Below are 24740 nucleotides of genomic sequence, written 5' to 3' on the forward strand. Positions count from 1 at the left end.
AAAAGACACACATCAAACAAAATACCATTGTTACATAGCAAGAACTACGTTCTATTTTGCACCCTACTTACATGCATTAATATTCTGTTAGTTGCTAAGACGCCAATGCTCGAATTTGGAAGCACGTGAAGAGCAAGGGTACAAAGGCGCTTGATGAATGCAAGGGCCCGCTGTTGAGAAACTTGCTTTCTGCGTTTAGTCAGCATGACATCAAGACACTGGAGGACGGTCTCAACACCTTCATTCGTAGCTCCTAAAACAGCAGATAAGACCCTTCAGGGCTGGTCTCATCCCTTTTTCATTGTGCAACTTCACTGAACTCGAAAAATCTCAGATGAACCTGTCGTACCTGTCCCACATCACTTCCCTAATTGATGAAACAGTGCTACCCTGCCCACGTATTGCTCCGAGTTGGAATTCTCCAGTCAATTCCAAAAGTTTTCTGAAATACAGATGTGTGGAACTGGCAGACCAGCATTTTATATACCAGCTCCTATTTCTCAATTCTCATCAACTAGAACTGCAGTCACAACATATTCGTAAAAGATAAAGATTTATTAAAGACACATTATCTAAAACATACGTACCTGCATGTAACTTGAACAGTGTTTTGTAAAGATGAGTATAGAATTTCATTGGATCAATATTCAGAACATCACCTTTGAAATGACAACAAACATCAATTAGGTATGTTTAAGCCTCCACAGGCCAAGACAAACAAAACTTGGTTAAGAAACTATCTTACCTTGCCCAGAAAGAATATGAAAAGCAGTCTGGACACAGTGAAGACTTTCTTGATAGCTTAAGTCCTTCAAAAGACAAAGACAAAAAAAGGATATTAATAACAACTACAATTTATATCTTAAAAAGTAATTCATTAGTAGAGTTACTTACACCAGACTCAATGAGAGAATGTAGAACTATTAATAAATCATCAAAAAATTCCACATTTATAAGGTGAGCAAACCTAGAATGAAACAAAATTTGGTTAAAAGGTAACATAAAAATAGATATAAAGACCTTAAAAATTAAACTTGACTTTAAAACCATGTTTTTAATATTACTTGTTTCAAAATGGTAGCTATGCTAGAGATGATAGTGATTGTATTTTTCATTAATTCATACTGGCCTCTTGGACAATTCAGCCACAACTAGACACTATACTCAGCAGGAGTATATGAGGCACTAAACAAATTAAATATATTTCAAAAATACTCCTGCGCAGAGAAAGAAGTTGCTAAGAGCAAATGACTTCTCTGAGACATGCTGACTAGGTGCCCAAGTGATGTTCTAAGTAACAAAGGAGTCATCGGTTACAGCTTCTAGGAAAGTGGGGCAGGAAGAAGGAAAAGAGGAAAGATTTTGCTATTAATAAGAAAATGGACCCTAGGAAAGCTTAAAAAAAATAAATGTTGGACCTAGTGTCCAGCTCAGGCTCTCCAATTAATTACCATAATCCTAAATTCTGGCCTTTTATTTCTAGAAATAACTGAGATCACTCAATAGAGTTAAAGAATCATGTGAGCTACTAAATATCAGAGCACTCTGTACACTATAAAATGTAAGGCACTGAAGCAGTTCAAGTCAGGATATCTCTTCAGTATTAGTACAAGAGCCTTTGACACTAAGTAAATCTTAGAGGGAAAGATCTTAGAGGTCACAGATCCCCTGTGCATTGGTACAACCTTTTGGAGACGTCATACAGCAATAATTATCTAAATTTAAAATGAACATATTCTTTGACCTAGCAATATATGCACACAAGTACACGGAAGCTATTTCCAGTGTAGCACTGGGGACTGAGAAAATAAAGTATGATATATCCATAAAATGGAGTATCATGAACTTAAAAGTGGGTCTGTATGTACTAACAAGGAAGGATACCCAGAATAACTGTTCATCAAAAAAAGAAAAGTTACAGAACAGTATACATTTGTGTGAAAGATTCAATCTACACGAAAGAAGGTAGGTAGGCAGATTTACATACTGGTATAGGAAAGAAGGGAATGTACAATCTTTTAACTTTTAACTGCATTATTTGAATTTGTATTAATAAATGACCATTATTAAGAATTTGTTTAAAAAAAGAAACTGGTCACTGAAAAAACAAACAGGTCCTCCCTAATGTAATAATACCTTCTCTTTGAATCTCTCACTAACCTCTCTTTCAATGACAAGAACCACACTATCTTATGAGGCAAAGCATTTCATCACCAAACAGTTCTAGTCATTAGAAAGTAATTTTTTCTATATTGAACAGAATCTGCCTTTTCTCTATCTTCCAGACATTAGTCCTATCTCTAAAGCTGGGCTGCCAAACAATGGTAGCCACTGGCCATCAGGCATTTGAAATGCGGCTAGTCCAAACTGAGATGATATGCTATAATATAAAATATATACCACTTTTCGAAGATACATTATGAAAAAAGGAATGCCAAATATTTCATTAATGTTTAACACTGACTACGTGTCAAAATAATATTTTATATAAAATAAATTCAGTAAAATATACTTAAATTGATTTCACTGTTTCTTTTTCCTTTTCAATGTGGTTAAAAGAAAATTTTAAATTACATATGTAGTTCACACTATATTTCTATTAGATAGCACTGTTTTATGGGACAATATCTCAAATAATTGTAGAAAACTATCATGACAACCATAACTTTGGCTCACATCCCCCAACAGGTTCATCAGGCTTCACAGAAAAATACAAAAGGACCTATCTTAAGAGGAACAGATTATACAAGACTAAAAACTGACTACAGAGCAGAAGGAAACCAGAACTAAGGGATGAATCTTAGGGACAGTCAGAACTGAGTCAGCAGGAGGAAAGAGTTAGTGAAGGAGATTAAAAAAATTACAGGTTTGAGATGAGAAAACCAAAAAATGTGTAGTGTTAGGAACAGTTTCGAGGAAAGGCTAGTAACAAATAAAAAAGGAATGAGAACTGAGAAGTACACGAGGTTATCATTAGTGAACCCTGTTTAAAATTCATGATTATTTTGGTCTTATTTATTCAGAAAGAATTTAAAAGATTTCAACCTACACAGCCCTTACTTGGCAAGACCTTCCAAAACTGCTGGCAAGAGAGGTGACCTCTGGGCCTTCTTCAGTATTCTGAAGTAGGTTACAAATACGATGTTCAGAGTCTCCGTGTGCTGAGAACAGACAAAATGACTTCAGTATAACCTAGTACACTTTCTCCCAAGTTACCAAAACTATCACTTTCGAAAGCCCAGTCTGTCTTTTCGCATCCCTCCTCGCTATTCAAACTTCAGAGTTTCAACAAAACAGAATGAAGACACACATCCCGTTATTTCCTAAAACTACCATCATCAATCAGATTAACATTTCCTGCATATCATACACCTAAGCCCCCGTGAAGTAAACCAAAATCATATAACCATAAGTTGAAACAATGTCTCTAGTTAAGATCATTTAACAAAACATTTTTAAAAGCATAAGAGACTGTGTGAAACCGCCTACCAGTTTAAGTTTTTTCTCAGTACTCTCTGAAGCTTCTGCCTCCCGAAGTTCTCTCTCTAGTTTCTCTTCTGCTTTCTTCCACTGAAAGTAGATTAAAAAAAAAGGGGGGCGTACCACTGAGTGAAGAAGCTAGCTTCAGAGACGCATTATATGTCAGTATTATGAATAAACACATACAATACCATAGATTGTCTACAGACACAAATACAAGCAAAAATAGAAAAACATGGATAAGAAACATATACAAACCAAATTTATGACAGTGGCTGCCTCCGAGGAGGAAGGCAGACGAATGGGATTGGAGAGAGGAACAAAGAGACTCCAACTCCATCACTAGTGTTTTCTTTCTTTTCAAGAAAAAAAAAAAAACAACAAAAAACCTGAAGTGTATTAATACTTGCTCTTCAGAATTGTAAATACATGGGATATGTTATACTACTCTCTGTAACTTAAATTCTATTGTTACTCTCTGTAACTTAAATGTTCTATAACTTAAATTCCTTTGAAAAGGACATGCTCAGCCTAGAAAGAATTGTTATTGTGAAATCACATATAATGTGGAAACCAGTCATCAACAATACTTCCCAAACTTATTTACATACAATGCATAAAACTAGATACTATACATATAGGAATTCAACAAGAAAACAATTTTTTCCCACTCCCTCCTACTGTAGGAGCAGCAGAGAGTGGTTGTTACGTTGCCTGAGACACAGGGGACTGACCGAGGAATAGTTTCCTTCCCTCACATGAAGTTGTTAAAGATCTGCTAAGAGTCTCTGATTCCCCACGGTGGCCACATACATGCTATTCCTAACAGGCATGTCCAACCTACATTAGGAGAGTGTAGTATAAATAATTTAAATATTAGCCTTCATTTGTTAACAATCACTAAGTCTATTTTGATATTTCTGCCTTTTTTAAAACTTTATTTTTTAATTGAGGTATAATTGCTTTATAGAATTTTGTTGTTTTCTGTCAAACGTCAACAAGAATCAGCCATAGGTATACATGTGTCCCCCTCCCGCTCTGATATTTCTGTCTTGTTTTCAAAAGTTATTAGACCCATTCAAAGATGGGATATTCCTGGAAATGACTTTTTATTTTGTTCTTAATAACCCATTTGGATAACCTAATAAACTGTTTAGAAATGTTTTGACAAGAGATCATGATGATGATGGTGGTGGTGGTAACTAACGTTTATATAGTACACCAGTGCTGTACACTCCGTTAAGTGGTTTTCCTGTATTAGTCTATTTAAACAGCACAGTGACCCCTGCAAGACAGAGCTATTATTAGCTCTATTTCTCAAAATACTAAAAAAAAAAAAGTTTACAAAGTCCCATAGCAAATAAATAAAAGTCTGGAATTTCAACCTGGGTTTCAAATACAAAGCAACAGAGAAACAAGATTCAATTAAAACCTGTTTTGTTGCCAACTTCACATGAATACACCCTTTCTTTTAAGGAAGGAATCTGTGTTATCATAACGAATCTAAGACATCTTAAAAGCCAGCATGGCAAGAAAAAGCCAAAGGATAAAAGACAACATGGCAAGAAAACCTTTTCACCTGTTGTTCTCTTTGCTAATAAATTGTCAGTTAAAGTTGATTTCATAAAACACTTCTTTGCAATAATTGGGGAAAATAAAATCCTCTAAATATGTTTATATTTATGATTTAAGTATGATTGTTACCTGAGCCTATGCGTTTACTCTAAAACCAATTAAAACCAAAAAGGAAATCAATCAAACCTTTCTCTGCATTCTTGATAGAGTTCTTCTCTTTTCCTTAAAAGTCATGAACTTTTTTGGTTTATTAATATCCTCTGTATCTTTTTTCACTTCTATTTCTTTGATTCTTAGGCACAAGAATGTTTTTAACATCTGTTATTGAAGAAAACACAAATACACAGCTTAATATTTATATTGTTCTCAAATACTTTAAACAGAATAAGCATTAAACAATGTTGTTTCCTTCCTTCAAGCTAAAAAAAAAAAAGTTTAAAAAACAAAAAAACTTTGCATCATCTTTTATCACTTTTTACACAAAGTTCTACTATCTTTTTGTTAAACATATTCAGTAATTTTTGTCTATGACTGGACACTAGCATTTGTCTAAATACACATAATATTACTTTGCAATGAAATAAGAAGAAGAAGAAAACACAATGTAGCACTGGTAGATAGGATCACAAGAGCAGACAGGCCAGAAAAGGTTGGACCAGCATGGGAGGAGAGGATATTTTAGATATTTCTAAACCCGCTTTCATTTCCCAAATCAGATTCAATTCTGCAGTTAACATTTCTAATCTTTTTCCCCCCAATAAAAAAATAATATGAAGACTAGTGTTATTCATTTTAAAACAATTTCTTTAAGCCAGTGGTTCTCCAACTTGACCAAACATCACACTCACTCAGAGGGCTTATTAAAACACAAACAGCTAGACTCCATCCCCAAAGTCTCTGATTCAGCAGGTCTGTCATAGGGGCGTAGCCGATGCTGGTCCAGGGACCATGAGTACTACTGCCTTAAACCATTAAAAAAAAAAATCAGAAACTAATTCAGAAATTGCTGTATTTTGTGCTACAGCGGCCATCCAAACACAAAGACAAAGGGGCTTAAAATCCTACATTTTCTGGGGAAGAAACCACTCTACTGACCTGCAGTTACAGCAGCATTCTGTTTGTGTGTGTTGGGGGGCGGGGGAGTTGGAGAACTACAGGTTTGTATTATTTTGAAGTTCCGATATGTACATTTTGAAGAAAGCTGAGAATTTCACTTAAAGTGTGGAATGGAAACTAGCAAGAATTAAAAGCATAAATACTGCACCTGAAGTCATTCGAGGTATCAGAAGATTTTAGTATTTTTTAGGTATTCTGTGTGCTCATAAAATATCTCCAGGGTATCTTCCCAACCCAGGGATCAAACCAGTGTCTCCTGCACTGCAAGTGGATTCTTTACCTGCTGAGTCACCAGGGAAGCCCCCTCCCCAAATAAATAACTCCAAATCAAAGAAAGCAGCATATTCAGTTCAGTTCAGTCAGTCAGTCGTGTCCGACTCTTTGCGACCCCATGAACCACAGCACGCCAGGCCTCCCTGTCCATCACCAACTCCTGGAGTTCACTCAAACTCATGTCCATCGAGTCAGTGATGCCATCCAGCCATCTCATTCTCTGTCGTCCCCGTCTCCTCCCACCCCCAATCCCTCCTAGCATCAGACTCTTTTCCAGTGAGTCAACATATGGTCCCTTACTAATCTTTGGTAAAGGAACCAAGAATGCATAACAGGAAAAGGACAGTGTCTACAACAATTGGTGCTGGGAAAACTGGATATCCATATACAGAACTGTGAGACTGGACTCTTATCAGTCATAAACATTAACTCAAGATGGATTAAAGACTTAAATGTAAGACCCAAAACCATAAACCCCTATAAGAGAAAACACAGGGGCAAAGCTCCTTGACACTAGTCTGAGCATTAATTTTTTAGATATAACACCAAAAGCCCAGGCAACAAAAGCAAAGCAAACAAGTGAGACTATATTAAACTGAAAACCTTTCACATGCAAAGGAGACCACTGACCAGATGCAATGGCAGTCTGCAGAATGGGGGAAAATATTTGCAAATCATGTACCTGGTAAGGGGTATTATTAAAAATACTAAAGAACTCAAACAACTCACAGAAAAAAACAAATAACCTGACTTAAAAAAGAACAAAGAACCTAAATACATATGTTTTCCAAAGAAGACGAACAACAAATGACCAATAGACAAATGAAAAGATGCTCGACAGCATAATCATCGTAGAAATGAAAATAAACACGGCAGTGAGATACCACCTCACATCTGTTAGAAAGGCTATGGTGGCTCAGCCGGTAAAGAATCCTGCAATGCAGGAGATCCAGGTTTGATTCCTGGGTCAGGAAGATTCCGCTGGAGAAAGGACTGGCAACCCACTCCAGTATTCTTGCCCAGAGAATCCCACGGACAGAGGACCCTGGAAGGATACAGTCCATAGGGTTGCAAAGAAGTCAGACACAACTGAGCAACTAATCATTCAAGCATGCATACAGTGCAGTTAGGAAGAAAAGGAAACCCTAATACACTGTCAGTGGGAATGTAAACTGATACAGCCATTATGGAACAGTATGGAGTCTCCTCAAGAAATTGAAAAATACAATTATCCTATGATCCAGCAATCCCTCTTCTGGGTATATATCCAAAAGAAATGAAACCAGTATCTCAAAGAGACACCTGCACACCCATGTTCACTGCAGCACTGTTCACAAAAGACAAGATATGGAAACAATCTACATGTCTGCTGGACAAATGAATGAATAAAGCAAATTGGGATAACATGGATGAGCCTGGAGGACATCATGCCAAGAGAAATAAGCCAGACACAGAAAGACCAATACTGTATGATCTCAAGAAGTGGTACACACAGAACCAGAGAAAAGAATGGTGGTTGCCAGGGGGTGGAGGGAATAAGGAAACTGGTCAAAGGATACAAACTTTCAGTTATGAGGTGAATAAGTTCTGGGTATCAAATGTACAGCATGGTGCCTACCGTTCGTTAATAATATTCCATCATACACTTGAAATTTGCTAAGAGAATATATCTTAAATATTCTCACCACACAAAAAAAGATAATTATGAGACGTAATGGATGTGTTAACTTGACTGTAGTAATCATTTCACAGTGTATACATACATTAAATCATCACATCGTGCATGTTAAAAAAAAAATCACCGTAAAAACTATAAATATACAAAACAAATACCAAGAAAGTAAAGAAAGTAGTCCATATTCTAGCATCGATAAAATAAGAGTGTTTCCTCACATCCAGTTTTGTGTTCAAGCCCTATTATCTGCTTACTCTAAAATTCTGAGTATTATTAAAGCCCAAGGTCCGTCTATTCAAGGCTATGGATTTTCCCGTGGTCATGTATGGATGTGAGAGTTGGACTGTGAAGAAAGCTGAGCGCCGAAGAATTGATGCTTTTGAACTATGGTGTTGGAGAAGACTCTTGAGAGTCCCTTGGACTGCAAGGAGATCCAACTAGTCCATTCTAAAGGAGATCAGTCCTGGGTGTTCATTGGAAGGACTGATGCTAAAGCTGAAACTGCAATACTTTGGCCACCTCATGCGACGAGCTGACTCACTGGAAAAGACTGATGCTGGGAAAGGTTGGGGGCGGGAGGAGAAGGGGACGACAGAGAATGAGATGGCTGGATGGCATCACCGACTAGATGGACATGAGTTTGAGTGAACTCCGGGAGTTGGTGATGGACAGGGAGGCCTGGCGTGCTGTGATTCATGGGGTCGCAGAGAGTTGGACGCGACTGAACTGAACTGAATATTTGTAATTTTAGCAGTTCAGCTAAATGATCAGCTTCAGGGGATGAAAAGGGTTTGATGACAAAGGAAGACTTCAAATTTATAAAATAAAACAGTAAAAAATCAAATTAACAAAAATATCTAAGGCCCAAAAGAAGAAAACTACAAAACTTCACTTAAAAACATAAAGGTAAGACACTTCATATTCTTGAATACAAAAAATCAATTCCATAAAATAATTAAAATGCAAAACTTCTATGAAGCAAAAAGACCACAATACAAGATTAAAAGACAACAAATATTTGCTATTTATATAGCAAAGATTTAATATGCTTACTATGTAATGTAAGCTCAGCAAACACAGACCTTTTGTTTCTTTTGTTCACTACTTTATCCCTAGGACCTAGAATAGTGCCTAGTACATAGCTTTTATTGAAATAAATATTTTAAAAATCATTAACATATTATTAAGAAAGTCAAGTACCTGAGGGAAAAAACTTGCAAACAATACAAACAGGTAAAACATTCAAATGACTAAAATATATATGAAAGGAAGCAAAACCTTACTAAGAAAAATGTGTAAACAAAATAAACAATCTATTAATATACAATTTTTTTACCCACCAGACTAACAAAGATTAAAGAGTGAAAGTATTCAACATTGGGTAGGTTGTAGGGAAATGACACTCCTATCACTGGTGGGAACACAAGTGTTCAAATGTTTCTGGAGGACAATTTGATTTTCTCTCTCAAATATTTAAATGTGTATACTGTTGGACACAGTATCGACACTTAAGAAATTTAACTCACAGAATATTCACAAAAGTGTGCAAAAAATAACATGGCCAAGATGTTATTTTCTATGCTGACTGTAATAGCAAAAATCTAGAAACAACTCAGCTGTCCTTCAAATAGGGACTACATATTCACGTAACGGAATACTAAGGCAGACGTTCAAAAGAATGGGATAGCCCTTTACATAAATCCACATTCCATACAAATTCCAGAATAGTTTCCATTGTATAAACCCATTTTTTATTTTAAAATGTAAACAAAGAATGTCTCTATCTGTATACATAAATGTCTATGATAGAAGGATACATGCCAAATTGTTATGAGTGGTTCCTTTGGGGGAGTATTTTCACTTTATAGTTTATACACTTCTACAAAAAATAAATGCTTCATAACAACTGAAAATTAACTTAGTACTTTAAAAATAAACACAATGCAAGGTGAGAAAAGAAAGGCTTACCTCTGGCCTAACTTCATAATTTCTGCCCTTCACATAACCAGATATCACTTTAATTACACCCAGGGAAGCTTGGCCTAATTTATCTTGTTTAAACAGTTTCTTTACTGCTTCACAACACATTTCAGATATCTGAAAAATAAAATGTTACACTAAATCAATGTTTCTCAACTTCAGTGGTACTGACATTTTGGGCCAGGTGATTCTTTGTTGTGGGGGCCCGTCCTATACGTTGTTTAGAAGTCTCTCTGAGCTTTATCTACCAGATACAGCGGCAACAATCCCCTCCTCCCACCATCACAGTCGTGACAACCAAATGTGTGCAGACACAAGCCTGATGTTCCCCGGAGGGTAAAACCAGCTGCTACTCAAAATCGCTGCAACAAACTTATTTTCAAACAATTTTCTTGAAGAAACAGTATTTAATGGACCCCATTTTAGCAATAAATAAGAGCTCCAAAGGAATTGGATTTTCTGTTAAGGAAAAGCAAAAGCAGCAAAAGCCACCCACCAATTTTGACATGTCATTCATGAGAGGGACAATCAATACAATGATGTTGTTGTGAAAGTTGAAATGAGGCAGGGCCACCAACAGCTCACACAGGCTCTTCACAGCCACCTCTGCCAGTCCCTTGTAGGCCTTTAAGGAAACCACATTACTTTTCTTCAGCTTCCTTTGCTTCCAGTCTAATAAAAGATAACTGGAGTTACTTTACTCAGTGGTTAAAATTTCAATTAATTAGTTTCTTTTATACTAACAGGCAATCATATGAAAAATCAACATACCATCTGAATTCTTAAATAAGAGTTGTCTACACTTAAGACACAAGTACAAATGTTATCACTAACATTTACCTACCATCATTCATCTTCTGACTGTCCCCACAATTACAAGAATCTTGGATCTTACATCATTTCCCTGGGCTTACTGCTAATGCTCATTGTGGTATCTTTACCCAAGAGGTCCAGAAGAGGTTTAACTTCTTCAGAATAACTGATGAGTCACAGTACCTTTTTTCTAGAAATATCTACACACATACTCTGTAATGTACTGTAACACAGTATCTTGAATATGAGCATACGAAAATATGCCAATTCTTTCTAAAGTAAGTTCAACACCCCCCCTCTTCATCATACACAGCCAGAGATGAGAAAGACAGTGACTTTTTAAATTTTAATTAATTAGTTTTTTGGCTGTGCCACCAAGCATACAGCAACTTAGTTCCCCTACCAGGAATCGAACCCATGCCCCCGGCAGAGGCAGCATATATTCCTAACCACTGGACCACCAGGGGATTCCCCAAGTGCCTTTGAACTTGCTTCTCATGTGATTTTTCCTCAAACAGACTGCATTCACCATAATTAAGAACAATATTTTCTATTTACTTAAAACTGACAAGACTTCATAATGGATGGATGAATGGATAAATAAAATGTAGTGTACATACAACAGGATATTATTCAGCCTTAAAAGGGAGCAAAATATTGACACATGTTACAACAGGGAAGAATCCTGAAGACATTATGACAGATAAATAAATGCTAGTATGTAGATTCCAGCTGGGATGACAGAGCACAGAAGCAATGTCCATGCCACCCACCCCATTCCATGTCCTTACTGGGCCAATAGATTCAGCTCTGTTACAGCTGAGATGGCAGCTGGGTGATCCTTAGACCCAGCTCTGAGTAAAGGAGCCCAACTGATCAGGTGAAAGCTCCTTGCCTTGGCAAGAAATCTCTTCCCCATTCATGTCAGAATGATTCCTATGCCCTTTCTTCTCTGAACGAAGAAAAAGCAAACAGCGTTTGACAAAAAAGTTTATCATCCTGATAAGTCCATTTTCAAGGCACTCATTACATTCAATCACATTATCTTTCTCCCCTGACTACTCCTTCCAAATAAAAAACAGTAGAATAAATTCCAACCATTCATAAATTCAAGAAACATACAACTATTTACTAGGTACAGGACTGCAGCAACGATAATACTAATACTGATAGCTGATAATGCACAGTATCTAGTACAGGCACTACTTTATACCTATAAATTAATTCACTCCTCACAACAATCCTATGATATTGGATTGTTCCTATTAAAGAAAAGCATCAAAATACTATTAAAGAACAGTACTTTAACCATTCTTATTCCCATTTTATAGACAGAAAAACCGCAGCACAGAGAGGTTAAGTCCTTTGCCTATCACAGGTATTAAGAGGTGAGTCAGAACTTGAACTTAGGAAGTCTGACTATAGACTCTGTTTCTCATCATACACTATACTGACTCAAGACACAGGACAGAATACAGAATTCACCTTCCTGATGAGAGCTCACACTCATCAGTACTACACACTCTTAGGATACTTTTAATATACCTTTAATCATTTGCTCCAGATTTTCCAAATAAAATTTGTATTGGCTAACCAGGCCTTCTTCAAATTCTCTTAATTTCTGGGTTTCTTTGCGGATCTAAAAAGACCAAAAAGCTCATTTTCTTAAATCAAAATATTAAAATCCATTTTTAAATTAGCACAAAATATGAGTACCCCCACTATTTCTCCCACCTCTGCATGCTCAGCTGCTAAAGTCATGTCTGACTCTTTGTGATCCTATGGACTGTAGCCTGCCAGGCTTCTCTGTCTATGGGGTTTTCCAGCAAGAATACGGGAGGGAGTTGCCATTTCCTCCTCCAGGGGATCTTCTCGACCCAGGAATTGAACCCACATCTCCTGCATTGTGGGCAGATTCTTTACTACTGAGCTATCAGGGAAGCCCTTTACTTGTCTCTAGTGAAGCAAAGTTTTCAGCTTATCTTGTATAGTAGTTATATCCAGCATTACCTTGGTGGATTTTTCTGCTTCTGTTAGCGGTCGTATTTTATATGAAGGAGTAATGTCTTTAAATAACTCCATCAAAGAAACTATCACCAGCTTTCGAACAGTAACAGCCACATCAGGATCCTGCTCCATCAGCATAGAACGTAATTCTTTCAATTTTTTAATCTGTTAAAGAAACAACATATAAGGCTAAAGAAATGGCAAGATAATTATGAACAAAAGAAAACCACCACATATCTGGCACAATAAGTAGAATTCACACAATGGCTCACAGTCTAGTCCAGCCACACCCAACTCCAGACACTGCTCACATTAACAACACACAAATCACTAGAGTTGTAAGTTCATCAAATTTTTGTTAAAAAGCAGTTAGAAAAAATACACTTAAAAAGTTTACATTTATTAATCTACCTATTTTTAGAAATTCTTTTTTTATTGAGTTTTCTTTTTTTAATGATGCTACCTTTTTTTAAATTGAAATATAGTTGATTTAGAATGTTTCAGGTATACAGCAAAATGATTCAGCTATACATATACAAATACATATGTATTCTTTTTCATATTCTTTTCCATTACAGGTTATTACAAAGTAATGAATATAGTTCCCTCTGCTATACAGTAGGTCTGTTACTCATCTATATTATATATAGATTATAATAATCTATATCTGAATCCCAAATTCCTAATTTATCCCTCCCCCAGCCCTTTCCCCTTTGGTAACTGTAAGTTTGCTTTCTATAACTGTGAGTCTCTTTCTGCTTTTAAAATAAAGTCGTTTGTATCATTTACTGAGATTCCACACATAAGTGCCATCCTATGATACTTGTCTTTCTCTAACTCTATTTACTCAGTCTGCTAATCTCTAGATCCATCCACGCTGCCACAAATGGCACTGAGTTTTCTTAAAACACGTGTGTCCGATTTCCCTAAACACACTTGCTGAAATATATTGTTACATATGTCAATCAAGTATAGTCCAATATCTTCATTTAGAGATGAAGAAGATAAGACTCAGAACATTCAAGCAACTTTCCTAAGATCACAGAAGAAACAAAGTTCAGATTTGGTTTAGGCAACACCGACTCGATGGACATAAGTTTGAGTGAACTCCGGGAGTTGGTGATGGACAGGGAGGCCTGGCGTGCTGTGATTCATGGGGTCGCAGAGAGTCGGACACGATTGAGCGACTGAACTGAATGTTCTATGTACTCTTTTAATTCAGATACTACCATTTTGTTAAGGTCCTTCCTTTCCATGTGTGCTTACAGCTAAGAAGAGAATCTTAAAAGATCAGACTAGTACCCCACATAATGTGAACAGCCTAAGGAAATTATACTTACATTACTTTCTGGATCTGATAATATGGCAGACGCCAAGGCTGCAATATGCATTTTCCTTTCCTGTAGTTTCTTCTTCCTCTCAATTAAATGTTCTTCTAATGTCAGCTCCTTAATGGGCTTCTCAATTATCTCTGCAACATATTAGGTTTCACCTCTTAAGCATTTCTTTATTTACAAGTATCCAAGAATCTTAATGATTAAAATAATTTTCTTGTAGTAACAACCAATCATAATGATAGCTAACTTTTACCAAGTACTTGCTATGGGCCAAGATTACTATTAATACATATAAATCTCTCACCAATCACATGAGGCAAATACTATCATTAGCCTCATTTTGTAGATAAACTGAGGCAAAGAGAAAGTAACTTGCCTAAGCTCAAGTATCTGGCAGAAATGGGATTTAAATCCAGGTAGTCTGATTAAGAGTTCTTATTCTTAAGCACTATGCATGGAAAATAGATGGGGAAACAGTGGAAACAGTGTCAGACTTTATTTTTGGGGGCTCCAAAATCACTGCAGATGGTGACTGCAGCCATGAAATTAAAAGACGTTTACTCCTTGGAAGAAAAGTTATGAACAACCTAGACAGCATATTAAAAAGCAGAAACATTACTTTGCCAACAAAGGTCCGTCTAGTCAAGGCTATGGTTTTTCCAGTGGTCATGTATGGATGTGAAAGTTGGACTATAAAGAAAGCTGAATGCCAAAGAATTGATGCTTTTGAACTGTGGTGTTGGAGAAGACTCTTGAGAGTCCCATGGATTGCAATGAGGTCCAACCAGTCCTTCCTAAAGCAGATCAGTCCTGGGTGTTCATTGGAAGGACTGATGCTGAAGCTGAAACTCCAATACTCTGGCCACCTCATGCGAAGAATTGATTCATTGGAAAAGACCCTGATGCTGGGAGGGATTGGAGACAGGAGGAGAAGGGGACGACAAAGGATGAGATGGCTGGATGGCATCACCGACTTGATGGACATGAGTTTGAGTAGACTCCGGGAGTTGGTGATGGACAGGGGGGCCTGGCGTGCTGCAATTTATGGGGTCGCAAAGAGTCGGACACGACTGAGTGACTGAACTGAACTGATACTAACTGTTGCTGTTGTTTAGTCACCAAGTCATGTTCATCTGACTCTTTGTGACCCCATGGACTGTAGTCTACCAGGCTCCTCTGGCTGTGGGATTTCCCAGGCAAGAATACCGAAACAGGTAGCCATTCCTTCTCCAGAGGATTTTTCTGACCCAGGGATCAAACTTACGTTTCCTGCATTGGTAGGGATTCCTTGCCACTGAGCTATAAGGGAAGCCCACTGTGCTAATAAACCCACAATAATTCATACAAATTAAGAGAAAGAACAATCTGATTTAGTTTTTAAAAAGTACAAAACATGCTCCTCTGTTTTCAACTCTGCAAAATACATCTACCTTAAGAAATTTACATGGAACCAGATTTAACAAACACACAAGCATAATCTGTTATAAGCCTATGAAGAATGACTAAATACAGTTAAAATAGTTGCCCTGTAATCTCATTTACACTAATAAGGTTTGCTAAGACAAAGTAAAATTTAACTAGCTTGTTTTATCACAAATTCCAAACCAATATAGTTTCAAACAATATGTTCTTTCAGTTTAACTGTGACTGGAACTGGTCCAACTATTAGAACCCACATTTAGTTATGTAAAACAAACATACATAAAGTATAACTGCTCTAAGAAAGAGCCAAAATAATTTTGTACCCGTCATTTTTATCCTTTAGGCTTAAATTGAAGAAAGTAGGGAAAACCACTAGACCATTCAGATATGACCTCAATCAAATTCCTTATGATTATACAGTGGAAGTGAGAAATAGATTTAAGGGACTAGATCTGATTGATAGAGTGCCTGATGAACTCTGGACGGAGGTTCGTGACATTGTACAGGAGACAGGGACCAAGACCATCCCCATGGAAAAGAAATGCAAAAGAGCGAAATGGCTGTCTGAGGAGGCCTTACAAATAGCTGTGAAAAGAAGAGAGGCGAAAAGCAAAGGAGAAAAGGAAAGATATAAGCATCTGAATGCAGAGTTCCAAAGAATAGCAAGGAGAGATAAGAAAGCCTTCCTCAGTGATCAATGCAAAGAAATAGAGGAAAACAACAGAATAGGAAAAACAAGAGAGCTCTTCAAGAAAATTAGAGATTCCAAGGGAACATTTCATGCAAAGATGGGCTCGATAAAGGACAGAAATGGTATGGACCTAACAGAAGCAGAAGATATTAAAAAGAGGTGGCAGGAATACACAGAAGAACTGTACAAAAAAGATCTTCACGACCAAGATAGTCACGATAACGTGATCACTGACCTAGAGCCAGACATCTTGGAATGTGAAGTCAAGTGGGCCTTAGAAAGCATCACTACGAACAAAGCTAGTGGAGGTGATGGAATTCCAGTTGAGCTATTTCAAGTCTTGAAAGATGATGCTGTGAAAGTGCTGCACTCAGTATGCCAGCAGATTTGGAAAACTCAGCAGTGGCCACAGGACTGGAAGAGGTCAGTCTTCATTCCAATCCCAAAGAAAGGCAATGCCAAAGAATGCTCAAACTACCGCACAATTGCACTCATCTCACACGCTAGTAAAGTCATGCTCAAAATTCTCCAAGCCAGGCTTCAGCAGTATGTAAACCGTGAACTCCCAGATGTTCAAGCAGGTTTTAGAAAAGGCAGAGGCACCAGAGATCAAATTGCCAACATCCGCTGGATCATGGAGAAAGCAAGAGAGTTTCAGAAAAACTTCTATTTCTGCTTTATTGACTATGCCAAAGCCTTTGACTGTGTGGATCACAATAAACTGTGGAACATTCTGAAAGAGATGGGAATCCCAGACCACCTGACCTGCCTCTTGAGAAACCTGTATGCAGGTCAGGAAGCAACTGTTAGAACTGGACATGGAACAACAGACTGGTTCCAAATAGGAAAAGGTGTACGTCAAGGTTGTATATTGTCACCTTGCTTATTTAACTTATATGCAGAGTACATCATGAGGAACGCTGGGCTGGAAGAAGCACAAGCTGGAATCAAGATTGCCGGGAGAAATATCAATAACCTCAGATATGCAGATGACACTACCCTTATGGCAGAAAGTGAAGAGGAACTCAAAAGCCTCTTGATGAAAGTGAAAGAGGAGAGTGAAAAGGTTGGCTTGAAGCTCAACATTCAGAAAACAAAGATCATGGCATCTGGTCCCATCACTTCATGGGAAATAGATGGAAAAACAGTGGAAACAGTGTCAGACTTTATTTTTTTGGGCTCCAAAATCCCTGCAGATGCTGATTGCAGCCATGAAATTAAAAGACGCTTGCTCCTTGGAAGGAAAGTTATGACCAACCTTGATAGTATATTAAAAAGCAGAGACATTACTTTGCCAACCAAGGTCCGTCTAGTCAAGGCAATGGTTTTTCCCGTGGTCATGTATGGATGTGAGAGTTGGACTGTGAAGAAGGCTGACCGCCGAAGAATCGATGCTTTTGAACTGTGGTGTTGGAGAAGACTCTTGCGAGTCCCTTATACTGCAAGGAGATCCAACCAGTCCATTCTGGAGGAGATCAATCCTGGATGTTCATTGGAGGGACTGATGCTAAAGCTGAAACTGCAATACTTTGGCCACCTCATGCGACGAGTTGACTCACTGGAAAAGACTCTGATGCTGGGAAAGGTTGGGGGCGGGAGGAGAAGGGGACGACGGAGAATGAGATGGCTGGATGGCATCACCGACTCTGTGGACATGAGTTTGAGTGAACTCCGGGAGTTGGTGATGGACAGGGAGGCCTGGCGTGCTGTGATTCATGGGGTCGCGGAGAGTCGGACACGACTGAGCGACTGAACTGACTGAACTGAGGCTAAAAAGTTAATAGTTATTTGTAGGTAGGTCCTTAAATTATGATTAAAAAGAATTCAAAATAGTAATAATTTATCAGATTCTCCATGCATGCCTAGACATCACAAACATAACTGCATAAAATTTTCCATAGGAAAGGCAACAATCAAATTACATAAGGTGAGATTTTCAAAGTGTGGGAAAATGTTCAAAATGACCTTGAAATGACCAGTACTCCAAAATGCACATTCCAGCTTATATCTAAAACTAATTCACCATTATGAAAAAAAAAAAAAAGTGTAATTCTCAATTAACAATTTAGTAACTAGAAATGCATCCCATTACCTTCCTCAGGTTCCATCTCTTCTTGATCCTCTTCGTCTTGGTTACTGTCAATAACTATATGGAAAACATGCATATTAAAAATGTGATAATATACATAAGTTGTAAAACCACAAGGAAAACCAGGAAAGTGATTACCATAAAACTCAGGAAAATAGTTACTTCTCTTAGGAGGGAACAATTAGTGATTAAGGGGAGCAGAAGGGATGTTTCTGAGTGCTGGCAGTATTTCTTACCCAAATGGTAGCTTTATGGGCAGTTTTTTTGATAAACCACATAATTTCACATCCTTGATTCCCAGACTTTTGTGTTTTATTTCACAAAAATACATGTATGGGAAAAAAAAAAAGGCTAAAAAAGGATGACTAGTATGTTTCTAATTTTTTTTAAGAAACAAAAAAATGAAATACTCTGAAAAGAATCACCTTAACCTTGCAGCTTCAGCTGTACTCACAGTACAATGGGCATAATTGTACTATGAGATAATCATTTGTATTTCCGGCCAGAATTGTCAACTTTGCTCTATGACTAACTTTAGCTACCCTGTTCTGTAGATATGAGTAAAAGTCAAAATAAAATAAATTTTGAATGAGAAAATTTTGAACATGATATTAGTAAGGAATCAAAATTTTAACCTAATACACAGGCTGATCAGATTCACCTGGTTTCTCTCTGGTCTGTGGGATTATACCACTTTTATCTTTGATAGGAAGTAAGTGAATCAGTTCCTTCTCTGGCGCAGTTTGCAGAGTTCTTGGTATTTTTTCATATTTATCTATAACACTCTCATGCTTCCGTTTCTTGACATGAACAGGCTCACTGCAGGAAAAAATTTCAATATATTTAAAAAAACTTAGAGACTTATCATTTTAAAAGTCCATAAAAGTAAATCACTAACCAAATCTTTAATAGGCATAAAGATATTAGCACTTAGATCAGGCATTTGTATAGTAAATGAATCATGTGGCCTACCATATAAAGCCATAAAACTATGGCTTACATTTAGTTTTCCCTTTAGCGGCAATATAGAGGTGAAGTTACAGATTTCTTTTCGAAGAATATTCCACAGAGCCAACGTGGACATTGGGTGTCAAAGGTTTTACTTTCCCCAAAACCTTCAGAACATAGCATGGACTTTGGACTTCACCTAAGTTTAAATTTCAGATCCATTATTTGTGACTATGGGAAAACAGTTTCCTTTCTGTGAAACAGAATAATACCTACCTGATATGGTAACATGGAATAGGAAATGGCAACCTATTCCAGTACTCTTGCCTGGAAAATTCTATGGACAGAGGAGCTTGGCAGGCTGTGGCCTATGGGATCACAGAGTTGGACACAACTGAGCAACTAAGCATGACAGGGTAACAGTGACTGAGACACGGGTAACGGCCGTAAGGAACTCGGGACTGTTCTGCCTCAGAGACTAGCAAACGTCACCCATTCACTCTACATCACTATTCAGACTCAAAAGAAATAAAGATATACACTAAATAAAATCAGCTCTTTTTTATGAACTAATTTTATTTACGAAATAAACAGAATAGGGTTTACAGAATAGGGTTTACAGTTTACAAACTCCAGCGTTCAGAGATGAGCAGCATCTTGCACTAACCACCTGAGTAAAATTCAGAACCAAGTTTTTAACACTGAAAGAATGTGAATGACTATAATCTAAATGAAGTATTACCTGGAAGAAATGTCTCTCGTTAGAAAAGATGCTCTCTGTCCTAAATCTTTCATTAACTGTAAGTCATCTTCATCCATCATATCTAAAGGAAGGGCTTCCTCCTCTTCTTCCTCTTCCCTCTCAATCCTTTTACCTATTTCAACAAACAAAAAATAAAATCAGGAATTAGTATTAGAGACAGAATCCTGTGTTTCTGTGTCTACGATAGGAAAAGCTTATGCTTTTCAACCACCTTAGCCCAATGTTTCTAAACGTGAGCACTACTGACATGCTGGGCAGGACAATTCTTTGCTGTACTTGGTCGTCATGGGTGAGGCAAATGCTCGCATCTCTGACCCCTTAAGTCTAAATGCCAAGAGCATTCTAAACACCAGGTCACTTACGCCAAGCCTAAGAATTTAAAATACATCCTATATTGGTTAAATTTACATGTAAGAAAAAAATATGCAGCAGCTTAAAAAATTTTTTGAAGGAGGAAGCAATGATAATTGTGTCACCTACTGCATAGATCTTGTAGATCATACAGCTAGAATATGGCTCTACCTCAGCTCTACCTCAGTTTCAACAGCTGTATGATATTGTGTACCTTTATATCGTTTAACAATTCCCTGCTGATGAACATTTTGATTACTTTCAAAATAATTTTTTTTGTCATAATTAGTGAAAGTTGCTCAGTCGTGTCCAAATCTTTGGGACCCCATGGACTATACAGTCCATGGAATTCTCTAGACCAGATCACTGGAGTGGGTAGCCTTTTCCTTCTCCAGGGAACCTTCCCAACTCAGGGATCAAATCCAGGTCTCCCACACTGCAGGCAGATTCTTTACCAGTTGAGCCACAAGGGAAGCCCAAGAATACTGGAGTGAGTAGCCTATCCCTTCTCCAGCACATCTTCTCAACCCAGGAATTGAACCAGGGTCTCCTGTATTGCAGGAGGATTCTTTACCAACTGAGCTATAAAGGAAGCCCCTTATAGTTTCCATATTTTTCCCATAATTAACCGTAATAATTGCTATACTGCCAAATATGCCACATATGCCATTAATAACTGCCATAAATTAACAGTGTTGCAATGAACATGCTTGGGCATATATACTCTTAGAAAGTATTTTCAAATAATCATAGGATACATTCCTAGCAGTAAGATCTCTGGGTCAAAGGAAAGTCTATTTCTTTTTTCTTTTAATTCTTACTGTGACAGTTCACATACGAGTTTATATGTACATACATATTTTTCTCCTTTTTACTCAACTGGTGTAAGCCCATCTTACAAGTGGTGATAACCTCTAATTGCAAGTGGGTGGAAGCTCCAATATACATGATTTTTCATCATGCTTTTTAAAATTAAAATTCATTTTTTAGACTATTTCATGTTAGAATATAAAAAGTTTCCTTCTTGAAACATGTTTCTTTCAATTCTAAGACATATACAATTTAAGTTTTCTTCCTAATTCTCTGGCTCCACCTCAAACCACATTGCAGGTTTCTCTACTCTCTTCTTAAATGCTGGCATTTCTTAAAATTATTTTCTGGGTTCTCTTATTTTCATGGTACACAGTTTCCACGGTGATTCTACTCAAGTCAAAGGCTTTGATTACCATCTATATAGTTATGATTTGCAAAACTATTCTAACCCAGTTTTTTCACCTGAACATTATACCTATACCCAGCTCCCTGCTGCTGCTAAGTCACTTCAGTCGTGTCCGACTCTGTGCGACCCCATAGACGGAAGCCCACCAGGCTCTCCCATCCCTGGGATTCTCCAGGCAAGAACACCAGAGTGAGTTGCCATTTCCTTCTCCAATGTGTGAAAGTGAAAAGTGAAAGTGAAGTCGCTCAGTCGTGTCCGACTCTTAGCAACCCCACAGACTACAGCCAACCAGGCTCCTCCATCCATGGGATTTTCTAGGCAATAGTACTGGAGTGGCTTGCCATTGCCTTCTCCGATACCCAGCTCCCTAAGAGACTTAATTTAGATGCTCAACATGTAAGAAGAAAGGCATTTTTTTGCTTTTATTTTTAAAATATAATACCTAACATATCATGCTTTTTAAATTCTTCTGAAATATAGACAGATCTTTAAAAATATCTAACTCAAGCAAGGCCTGTTTTTTTTTAAAAAAAAAAAAATGAAGTACCTGGAGATTATGTGACAGACTAAGGCCACACCACTAGTAAGAAACAAAATGATGAGAAAAGCTCAGGTATTCTGACTTCCAGTCCCATGCCCTTTTATACATCACAATAGCATGGTTGCCAACGGATCAAATTAAATAGGTCAGGGTAAGAGAATGAGATGTGTGCAGGAAGAAAGAACAGTCAGATATAGTCAAATATTAATACCCTGCAAGTACAAGTTCTGCTGTAGCAAAATGGGTCTGACTCAGAATGATCACATTCCTTAACTGTTTTGAGCACTTGGGAGTTTTTGAACAGGTTGACAAAAGAATAACCTTGACAATTACAGCTCAATTTCATTCCAAGTGAAAAGAAAGCCAGAAGTTTAGAAAACTGATACTTGGCAACACTGTGAAGAATGCCCCAGAGAAAAGCAATACCCTTTCCTTAGCTAACTGCCAGTGATGGGAAAGTGGTAGCACTGGAATGCCCAAAAGTTTATTTACATGGTTATTCTGAGTTTGTTTCCCAAGTATGCACTGAAAATCTTCAGATCTGCTTTCCAAACAAACTAAAAGCAGAAGCTGGGTCTCTTTCACCATGAATACTGCATTAAAATGTTTTCTCATAGTGACTGAAACACATAGGACTACAATCCTTCCCTAGAAGTGATGACTAAGAAACAAAGTTATTGCATGAAGAGTATTTTAGAACAAATCACTAGAGACTGGAACACAGGAATGTTTTCCCAGTTACCTGGTCGTTTTCCCTTTGGGTCCTCCAACGGAACGGGTTTCTTAGACACAGCATCTTTTACAGCTTGCCTTAGTTTCCTCTGCTCTTTACGGTACTTCTTGAGAGTGCTCTGCTGTTTAAACTGTTTGTTTTTTAGCTTGTTTTCAAGTTTGACTTTACTAGTTTTCAACAACTTCCGAAAGCTTGGAACCTGTTTTTTATTTCTTCTCTAGAAAACAACAACAGAAGCGGCACTGAATACCCAGAAAAATAAATTACTTTATTTTTAAAATCAGGTTAAAAAGAATTGGTTATAACATTTCATTAGGTCAATTCCACAATTTTAACGTCTCACAATTCCACAATTTTAACGTCTCACAGTCACAGGTCTTGCATATAAAAGCTAAAACCACACTATGGCATTAATCTTACAGACCAGCACTAGATCAGGAGTTATTCAAAGGGAGGTTCTTCCAGTGAGCAGAAATCACAGCGGCTCGAAAGGGTCTAAGACTCAAAAAAATGTGAAAAATCACTGAGTTACTGGTAAATGGTTCTTCAAGGCTAGCTTAACACTTGTAGTTTGGCATACTAAGATTAAAATATTGGCTGTCTTTAGCAATAACAAGACATTTACATATCGCTTAACTGTTTACAAAGTGCTCTAACATTACCACCAACAGCCTAGAAGTAGTGACTGCTGTTATATTACTGATGAAGCTACAGCTTAAAGAGATCAAGACAAAGACCCTTAAAAGTAAGGAAAACAAACTGAATTCGCATGTGGATTACAATTTGTTTTTCTATATCTTTACCTTTAGGAAGAAAAAAAAAAGGACTTATCTCAGGTCCCAAGACTCATAAACTTATTGAAAGCAGGACCGTTTCTCGTCTGTAAAATAATGGGTTCAAAAGTCTGACATCGTATGAACTCAAGCCTTCGTGCTAGCGTCATCACGGCCCGCTGAAGCCAAGCGTGCGGAGTGGGTGAAAAAGGAGCCAGGTCTAAGGGAGAGGAAGCTGCATGCGCGGACAGCCAGGAGGGAGCCCAGGGAGCCCCGAATCTAGGCCACTGCCGCCGCCCCCTATACGACGGCAGCCGCGGGCACCAGGCTTCTGAGGACACTTACGGCCTTCATCCTTAAGTGTGCAGGGTACCCCGGCTGGACAAATTCATCAGTGACAGCGGTAATCCAGGAATCCCGAACCCGCAACACACGTGCGAAATCAGCAACGCGGAGCCAGCCGGAAACTGCCACTAGCCCCTCCCCATCCTCCGCCGCCGGAAATGGGGGCGGGATTTCCGTAGACAGGGGCTGTCGTGCGCCCCCTCGCGGCCCTGGGCCGACGGCGCCCCGACGTGCACGCGCGTGGCAGCACAGGGCACTGTGCATCACCAAAGGTAGGTCATCAGCGGTCTCTCTACAGGGTCTCTGAATCTTTGCCTCCTGCCCAATTTACTTGCAGTTCTTCAGGAAATCGGGCTTCTCTTCTCAGAACGAGAGGATCTGAGTTTTTCAATCATCTTCCTGTATTTTGTACCTCTCCTAATATTTAGCTTGTTATAGGATATAACTCGTCTCATCTTGCCTGGAAAATCCCGTGGACGGAGGAGCCTGGTGGGCTGCAGTCCATGGGGTCGCGAAGAGTCGGACAAGACTGAGCGACCTCACTTTCACTTTTCAATTTCATGCATTGGAGGACATGGCAACCCACTCCAGTGTTCTTGCCTGGAGAAT

At 38.1% G+C, this 24740-nt stretch overlaps 1 protein-coding gene across 1 annotated transcript in view; it reads right to left on the bottom strand.

Moving 5' to 3' along the window:
- NOC3L (NOC3 like DNA replication regulator) overlaps positions 1 to 24268 on the bottom strand; it is a 32983-nt gene extending 8715 nt beyond the window's left edge. The window contains exons 1-17 of the mRNA XM_055425045.2: positions 24132 to 24268; positions 23023 to 23230; positions 20149 to 20281; positions 19120 to 19277; positions 18462 to 18515; positions 14260 to 14390; positions 12923 to 13084; positions 12458 to 12551; positions 10596 to 10771; positions 10088 to 10216; positions 5242 to 5373; positions 3490 to 3570; positions 3061 to 3161; positions 895 to 967; positions 746 to 809; positions 588 to 659; positions 72 to 253 (exon numbers count right to left, since the gene is read on the bottom strand). Of these exons, the coding sequence (XP_055281020.2) occupies positions 72 to 253; positions 588 to 659; positions 746 to 809; positions 895 to 967; positions 3061 to 3161; positions 3490 to 3570; positions 5242 to 5373; positions 10088 to 10216; positions 10596 to 10771; positions 12458 to 12551; positions 12923 to 13084; positions 14260 to 14390; positions 18462 to 18515; positions 19120 to 19277; positions 20149 to 20281; positions 23023 to 23230; positions 24132 to 24140 (1959 nt within the window). The 5' untranslated portion in view covers positions 24141 to 24268. The remainder of the gene's footprint in view (positions 1 to 71; positions 254 to 587; positions 660 to 745; positions 810 to 894; positions 968 to 3060; positions 3162 to 3489; positions 3571 to 5241; positions 5374 to 10087; positions 10217 to 10595; positions 10772 to 12457; positions 12552 to 12922; positions 13085 to 14259; positions 14391 to 18461; positions 18516 to 19119; positions 19278 to 20148; positions 20282 to 23022; positions 23231 to 24131) is intronic.
- Between the last annotated feature and the right edge of the window lie 472 nt (positions 24269 to 24740).

The sequence above is a fragment of the Moschus berezovskii genome, chromosome 12, assembly GCF_049115385.1.
Source record: "Moschus berezovskii isolate FMDL1 chromosome 12, NW_MosBer_1.0, whole genome shotgun sequence".
Lineage (NCBI taxonomy): Eukaryota > Metazoa > Chordata > Mammalia > Artiodactyla > Moschidae > Moschus > Moschus berezovskii.